Source organism: Empidonax traillii, unplaced genomic scaffold, assembly GCF_003031625.1.
Source record: "Empidonax traillii isolate 1590-97213 ecotype Southwest subspecies unplaced genomic scaffold, ASM303162v1 scaffold554:size495636, whole genome shotgun sequence".
Classification (NCBI taxonomy): domain Eukaryota; kingdom Metazoa; phylum Chordata; class Aves; order Passeriformes; family Tyrannidae; genus Empidonax; species Empidonax traillii.
In genome coordinates this window covers 485,965-493,874 of record NW_020955747.1, presented here as the reverse complement: position 1 = coordinate 493,874, position 7,910 = coordinate 485,965, and the positions used below count along the sequence as shown (strand labels likewise).

Sequence of the window (7,910 nt, the reverse complement as noted above, 5' to 3'; positions counted from 1 at the left end):
ACCATGGTCAGGAAAGAGCGTGAGATGAAGATTTGGGGCAGACCTTCCCCTCTCCTCTCATGGTCCTGCACACCCCTGCACTGTGGTGGGCTGTGATCCTCGGGGAAGCTCTTAAGCCTGGGGAGGCAGCCCTGGCACAGCCACTTGTCAAAAGATTTTCAGCAAATCCCCCCCTCCTACAGTGAAGTATAACCTGTGCTGGCACTGCAGGTCTATTGCTTAATGCATAGGCTCATCTGCCCATGACAGCCAAGTGTCAGCCTGCACTGAAGCCAGGGAGGGATTGTGAGGCTGAATCTGTAATGGGTCCTTGCCAGCCCATCCATGTTTATAGGCTGTGATCTGCTGCCTCTTGATTTTATTCCAACCCCTTGATTAAATTTCTCACATGTAAGTGAACCCCACAAGTCTGTCCTGGCCATATATAATGGATGGCGGTAGAGGGGAAGAACACAAACATGGCTCATTGTCTGTAACAGATGCCCGGACAGCAGTACAGCAGGTCCCTCTGCTGAAGATCCCCCACCCACTGCCAGAACCTGCCCTCAGTGCCAGCCAATGCAAAAGGCTTTCTCCCTGTCCCCAGCCTCAGCCATTCTCCATTAGCCCAGGAGCAGGACAAGGCTTGGAGCCAATTCACTGAGCCATTATCTTCAGGAACACTGCCAGTTCCATCCCCTGAGCCCCGGTGCTGCCACTCGATGCCCCATCAAATATTAATACGACGCTCAGTGCCTCTGTGCCCTGCCCCAGCGCTGCATCCCTGGCCCCTGCCCTCTCCAGGGCTGCCCTACCACTCTGGCCTCCCCTCCCACCCCGTATTGCTCATTCCTCCATACACAGGGACTTTGGGGGTGCAGCTGCACCCACCTTTGGGTGTTCCCTGAGCAGGGCAGGGCAGGCAGGACCAGGCTCCCTAACCTCGGCAGGGGTCCCCAGCGGCCAGTTCAGCCCCACACCGCAGGTAAGACCCCAGGGGCTGGAGCAGTGGGCATGTCCCCAGAGAATGCCAGCCCATCACTCCAGGGAGTGGGAGGGCAGGCCGGGGGTATAGGTTGGTGGCCATGAGGTGGCCCTGTGGTTGGCCCTTGGCTGCAGGGGTGTTGCAGTGCATCCCTGGGGGAGAGTGGGCAGTGGGGACTCCTCAGCTTCTTCTCTGAAGGAAGCAAACCCACCTGTGGGTCTACCCTGGGAAGGGTTCCCCTCAAGAAGCGGGGGTGATGTGTCGGGTCACCCATCAGCTGCTCACGCCTGGGGGGCCCTGGGGATGTTGGGGCCCACGTCCCCTTTTCTGCCCTCCCGCAGGAGGAGGCCTGCGCCTCTGCCCCCAGTAGCCGCTCGGCCCTGCGGGGGATGGAGCCCAGCAGGTTGGTACCGGCGGAGCTGAAGTTGCGCAAGCCCTCGCAGCGGGCCAGGATCCCGGAGCCCTTCCTCGCCCACCCGGTAGGTCGCTGGGTCGGTCCGCGGTCCCTGGCTCCTCCTCTCGGCCGCCGTTTAGTCCTTCGAGCCCCCGTGACTCTAATCCGCGCAGGACGGGGTGGCTGGGCCGGCGGGGCCCCCCGGACCGGACCCTGCGGAGGGCGACGTGGACTCCCTTGTGCCCACGCACGACGAGCGGGGCCGGCTCATCCCTGAGTGGAAGCGGCAGGTGATGGTGCGGCGGCTGCGGGCCCGACTGCGGGACGAGACGGCGGGAGGGCAGGTAGGAGGGGAGCGGGGCGGGGAGGGGGTGCGGGCGGTCAGGGGTCGCTAACCGCGCGTCTCCGCAGGATGCGAGCTCCTGGAGCTTCTCGCCCTCCCACCAAGCCATGCTGGGCCCCTTCGGGGAGCTGCTGACCGAGGCGGACCTGCATCAGCTGGAGAGGGCGGTGGAGAGCCTGCGGCTGCGGCGACGCGGCGAGGTGTACCAGGGCGAGCTGCGGCGCCTGGCGCGGGAGCTACGCGCCCTCCTGCCCGGCCCGCTGCTCAGCATCTCCGTCCGCAGTCCCCCACCCGCCCCCGGGCAGCCCCTGCCCCTCTGGTGCGGCCGCCTGGCCGGCGCCGTCAGCAGCCTGGCCGCGCTGCTGGGCCACGCCGAGGGGGTGTGGGGGTCTCGCGCTGTCGCCACCGCCCCTACCGCTGACCCCTCTCCCGTTGTCGCCGACGGACAGCGCCGGGAGCCGGCGGGCAGCCTGGCGCAGCGGGAGATCCGGCAATGTGGAGTCTGCGTCCGCAGCTTGCGCGGCGCCTTCGAGCCCGCCTGGGGGGCGTCGGGGGCCGCGTCGGCCGGGGGCGGCGAGACGGAGGCCGCCAGCGACTCGGGCATCAGCTGCGAGGAGGCGTTTTCTGACGGCGGCGGCTCGGGGCCGGGGCCGGGGCCGGGGCCGGTGTGCGGCAGCCTGAGGAAGGAACGGATCGTGATGCTCTTCCTGAGCCACTGGAGACGCTCCGCGTACGCGCCCCCCCAGCCCGCCGCCGGGAACCCTCGGGAGACGGCGGGGAGTGGGCCGAGGGGGGCAGCCCGCCTGGAGCGGCAGCGGGTGGCCATTCAGAGGCTCCTGAGCGCCTGGCGGGACGTCGCCTCCCGCCGCCCCCCACCGCCGCCCCCCGCCCGTGGCCTGCTGTCACCAGAGCAGTTCGTGGCGGCGGCGGGGGGCGGCCCGGCCGAGTATGAGAGCTTGTCGCTGGAGATGTTCATGCTGGGCTATTTCCGCATCTTGGAGCAGGAGCTGCCCCCCGAAGAGCGCCGCGGCCGCCACCTGCTCTGTTTCGAGGTGTTTGAGCAGCTGGGACGGCACGGCTGGCGGGCGGTGCGCGCCTTCCACCGCGCCGTCACCGACGAGATCGCGGCTGGGAGGCGCAGCTGGCGCGACGGCTTCGACGACATCAAGGCACGGTACTTCGGGTCCTCGCAGAGCCTGGCCCGGCGGCCGGGGGAGGCCAGGGAGGAGGGGGAAGAGATTTGCCGCTACATCGATCGCAGCTTCGCCTTTTGGAAGGAGAGAGAGGCCGAGATCTTCAGCCTGGAGGACTGATGCTGGCGGGCTGCGGAGTGCTGTGCAGGCTGCGGGATGCAATAAACACCTTCTCGGTTCTCTTCCAGCTGAGCGAGGTTTTCCGGGGCGATGAAGAAAGCTGCTGAGGGAGGGGGCACTCCGATTCCCCCCTTCCTCGGGTCGGATATCTCGGTCCCGGCTGCCGCCGCGTGTTTGCAGCCGTCGCGGAGTGAGATAACGGCCTATATTTACACCGGCCGGGGGAGGGAGGAGGGGCATCGCGGGGACCCCCGCCTACAGACAGGGCGGAGGGGGCTGCAGTGGGAGCGGTTACCCCCAGGCGCGGTGTCCAACCGACCCCCTCACGAGGGGGAGACTTTACTAAAGGCAGCAACGCCGCGGGGCGACCGGGATGGGCGGCGGCGACTGCTCTTCCCGTGCGGTGCCTTTAAGAGCAGGGAGCAGTGTCCAGGTGCCACCTAAAAATAGCATGTGGCCCCCCCTTCCCGGCTAATCCCGTGTCGCGCGGCGTGTTCCTGCCCAGCGCCGGGACAGTGACCGCTTCCTTCCCGCGGGCCGGCCGGGGCTGTGGAGCACTGGTGAGAGCGGGAGCGACTGCACCGGGGGGAGCTCAACCCAACCCCAAATCACCCCCAAAAGGCCGGTCGCAGCTCCAGCAGGGCAGCTGCGCCGTGGGGAGGAGAAAACACGGCCTGGGAGTGGGGACGCTGCGGGGAGCACTTCTGCCGCCACTGCTAACCGTGACTCGGGCGCTGGTAAAGCAAGGTGGGTGCTGGGGCAGGGGAAAAGGGAGACGGTATCGCCTTTTCCTGGCAGGAAAATCCTCGCCTCGCTCTGTTCGGGTGCAGCCTGCCTGCCAGGCCCCGCGGCCATCCTCGGCACCATGGTGAGGAACGTGGACGACTTTGACTTCTGCCTGCCTTCACACGCCCAGGGCGTGCTGGAGGGGCTGCAGCAGCTGCGCACCAACCCTAAGCTGGCCGATGTGACACTGGTGGTGGGCGGGCAGGAGTTCCCTTGCCACCGTGGTGTCCTGGCCCTCTGCAGCCATTACTTCTACGCCATGTTCTCCGGAGACTTCGCGGAGAGCATCGCGGCACGGGTGGAGCTGAAGGAGGTAGATCCCAGCGCGCTGGAGATGCTGCTCAACTTCGCCTACACAGGGAAGGTCACCATCAACCAAGGCAATGTGGAGGGGCTGATGCGGACCTCCAGCCAGCTCCACTTCCCTGCTATCCAGAAGGTCTGCAGCCGCTACCTCCGGCAGCAGATGGACGTCACCAACTGCCTAGGTATCTGTGAGTTTGGTGAGAGCCATGGCTGCCCTGAGGTCTCCTCCAAGGCTTGGTCTTTCTTGCAGGAGAACTTTGAAGCCGTCTCTCTGCAGGAGGAGTTCCTCCAGCTCTCCAAGGAGAGGTTGGCCATCTACCTCTCCAATGACCAGCTGCAGGTGCAGGAGGAACGGAGCCTGGTCGAGGCTGTGCTGCGCTGGGTACGCCACGACCCGGGGCCCCGAGCCCAGTTCCTGCCTGAGCTGCTGGAGCTGACCCACCTGGTCTCGCTGCCCGACCAGTACTTGCAGAACCTACTTGCCACTGAGCCCCTTGTCCGTGACTCAGATGCCAGCAAGGCCCTCGTTGCCCGATCCCGCACCATGGTGGGTATCCCCTGTCCCCAAATCCCACTCCCCGAGCCAGGAGGGAGGAGCCTTACAGTCCTGCCCTGGCCTCTACATCAGGGGCAGAGCAACACTGGTGCCCTGAAGAACGCCCCAACCCCACCACAGAAGCTGGAGGAGGTGCTGGTGGTGGTTGGCGGCCGCGTGCTAGAGGATGGAGAAGATGAGGGAAGGGAGCTGGAAATGCCAACTGCCTCCAGGAACTTTGCCTTCTACAATCCCAAAAGTAGTAAGTGCCCACTTCCCCCTCCACTCTTCCCCATGTTAATTAACCCTCTGTCTACCCCAAAACCACCTCTTGCCAAACTAGTGTCAATTTGGAGGGGCACTGGTTGGGGTGGAGGATGGGATTGAAACAGGAATGGCTTAAGAACTGCCATTGCTGGCTGGGAGGTCATTGCTTGACTCTGCTGGGTTTCAGAGCGATGGATGGCTCTGCCCGACTTCCCTGATTACAACAAATGGGGCTTTTCCCTGGTGACTCTGAACAACGACGTGTACGTCACAGGTAGGTTACAGGGCTGCTGGTGCAGGGTGGACATCTTCAAGGAGCAGGGCTGGATGACAAAGGACAAACGTGAGCACGAGGCACTAGCATGGGGCCAGGGGCTCCTCTCTGAGCAAAGTCCTCTAATCACTCCCCGCTTTGGCAAATCTGGACACTGGCAAGAGATGCCTAGGGACAGCTGCACTCAGAGATGGTGGCCCCTCTGACTTATCTCTCCCCAGGTGGCTCTCGGGGGTCCCAGAATGACACCTGGTCAACGACCCAGGCATGGTGCTTCTGCCCTAGGGACGGCCTCTGGAAGCCCATCGCTTCCATGCTGAGAGCCCGGACAAACCACACCAGCGCTGTCCTCAATGGTGAGATCTACGTCATTGGGGGTAAGGCTGCAAAGACCCTGTGGGTGCTGCTAGGGTGGGGGTTCATGGGTGGCCCAGAGCAGCAGGGCAGCTGCAGCACCCTGTCACCCTGCAGGGACAACGGTGGACGTGGTGGAGGTGGAGCGCTATGACCCCTACAACAAGAGCTGGTGTGCCATCAGCCCAGCCCCCAAGTACGTGAGCAATTTTGCAGCCGCCAGCTGCTCAGGCAAGCTCTACCTGGTGGGCTCCTGTGCCGTCAAGTACAACGCACTCACCCTGCAGTGCTACAACCCTGTCCAAGGTGAGAGTGCACCCTGCCACCACGACCCACCAACACTGTCCTGGGGAGAGGGTGGTGAGGGGGTCACCCCAGGCAGTTGACCCCCTGTGCTTCCAGGCATGGTCCTGTGGGATGCGAGCAGGTGCTAACAGGGGGCACTGATGGCTGCGGCACAGGGAACCAGGGCTCCAGCAGGAGCACGGCTGCCTGCAGCACAGACCTGAGTCGCAGACATCTGACACAGGCTGGAGCTGAGCTTCAGTGGAGCGGGATCTCTGGGGCATAAGGGTGGGGGAGGCTGCCTGCCTTAGGAAGAAACTAACCCCCTGTGACAATGCCACCTCCTTGGGTAGCCTCGCCCCCATCCCGCAGCACTACTACAAACCACGTCCCCATTCCCTCTATTTTTTATGCAAGACTCTTGCCTGGGGTGGGGACTGTGGGCGCCTGTCTGCCTGGCTGCTCTACCTTCTCCCTTTCAAATTCCCCCTGAAATAGCCTTGGGCTCGGCGATGCTTTTTTCAGTCACTGGCAGCTGCATCGAGAGCCAAGGGTGGGACGTGCTGCTAACGCCTGCTCCTTGCAGATTTGTGGAGTGTGATCACATCCCCCTTCATCCCCAAGTACCTCTCGGCCCCACGCTGTGCCACCCTGCGCGGGCTCATCTACCTCATTGGGGACAACACCAAGAAGGTCCACGTGTACAACCCGGAAGCCAACATCTGGCAGAAGGTTGTGGGATGTGGGGCCAGGCACACTTATCCTCCCAGGGGTGTGGGGAGGGTTTTCTCACCTGCTCCCCCTGGGTGTCAGCACTCCTTCTCCCTCCTGCGCACTCATCCCTTGGCTCTGTTAACTCCTGCAGAGCTGAAGATGCCCCAGTCCTTCTTCCCCTGCTCCCCCATCACTCCTGCACTAGGCACCAGGGACCCCCAAACCTCACAGAAAGGATGGGGCAGGGAGACACATCTGTGGATAGATGTCCTCTGCAGTGGGAGCGGGAGGTCACCAACGAGTCCCTGAACATCTCACCCTGCCCCTCAACACAGGTGCAGCTCCTGCATGTGCTCCATGAGAACGGAGGGATGGTGGCACTGGGTGACCGTCTCTTTGTCACTGGTGGCCACTGGAAGGGCATGGATGGGGACTACCGGGTAGAAATGGAGGTGTATGACTGCGCCAAGGACCTCTGGACACGGGAGGGCTCGCTGCCCTGCCTCTGGCTCTTCCACAGCTCCTCCTCCATCTTCATTGACACCTCCAAGTGGACAGAGGTTTTCCAGGGTGACCATGGGTGGTAGAAGAGCCTGTTGCCCTATGCAGCCACGCTCCCTTCTTGTGTCTCCTCGCTGCCTGTTCAGCCCTTGTGAGGAGGGGATGGAAAGCCCTCTACCAGGCTGGATGGGGCAGCAGGAATGTGTTTCCCCACCACTGCAGGGAAAAGGCTTTTCCTTATAAACATGCTTTGGCTAATGCTCTCTTCTTTTGGCTTGTGGTTTGTTTTTTCGTTTGGTTGGCTGGGTTTTTTTTAGAACTGCCTTTTCCCCCCTTCAAAACCCTAAAGCTTTCAGGGTATTACATGGCCTCCCAGAGTGTGGTCCATCCCATCAAAGTCTGACGTTGCTGCTTGGGGGCCATGCTCTCTTTCCCCATTCCACTGGCAGCCAGCATGGAGAAACCCAAGTGGGACCAGGGGAATCTCTTGCCCAACACCCAAAGCTCTCCGGCCCCTCGCTGGCTAAGATTTAAGCGTCGGACCCGCTCCAGTGCCCAGTGCCACGTTTTGGATGCTTTGTGTCCTCAGGTGGTCCAGCAGCCTGTGGCGAGGTGCATAATCCCGGGTTCTCTCCTATAAGACACACCATGCACCCCAGGGAAGCGATCCACGCTCACGGTGAAGCAGCCAGCACCCGAGTGCCTCCCTGCTCCTGGTGCGGTGACTGCTGCTCCAGCCCCGTCTCTGCCGGCACCGGTGGTGGAGGGATGGGCGACGCTTCCCTGTCGGCCGGGCCTACAGCCAGCACGGCTGGACGGTTCAGCCGTCCCGCCTTCGGTTGTTCTCTATTTTAGAATCGTTAAACATGCCCAG

General features: G+C 63.1%; 2 protein-coding genes across 2 annotated transcripts in view; both read left to right on the top strand.

Moving 5' to 3' along the window:
* Window positions 1-3,079, top strand: part of ESPNL (espin like) — a gene marked incomplete at its 5' end in the record, with an annotated part of 4,739 nt that extends 1,660 nt beyond the window's left edge. The window contains 4 exons of the mRNA XM_027897675.1: window positions 892-964; window positions 1,306-1,443; window positions 1,532-1,702; window positions 1,770-3,079. Coding sequence (XP_027753476.1) covers window positions 892-964; window positions 1,306-1,443; window positions 1,532-1,702; window positions 1,770-3,014 — 1,627 coding nt within the window. The remainder of the gene's footprint in view (window positions 1-891; window positions 965-1,305; window positions 1,444-1,531; window positions 1,703-1,769) is intronic.
* Window positions 3,080-3,499: 420 nt separating this feature from the next.
* Window positions 3,500-7,303, top strand: KLHL30 (kelch like family member 30). Its single transcript, XM_027897692.1, has 7 exons — window positions 3,500-4,653; window positions 4,735-4,903; window positions 5,096-5,182; window positions 5,404-5,559; window positions 5,654-5,842; window positions 6,408-6,553; window positions 6,871-7,303. Exons 1-7 carry the CDS (start codon window positions 3,880-3,882, stop codon window positions 7,120-7,122), a joined length of 1,773 nt encoding a protein of 590 aa, XP_027753493.1. The 5' UTR covers window positions 3,500-3,879; the 3' UTR covers window positions 7,123-7,303.
* Window positions 7,304-7,910: the final 607 nt, after the last annotated feature.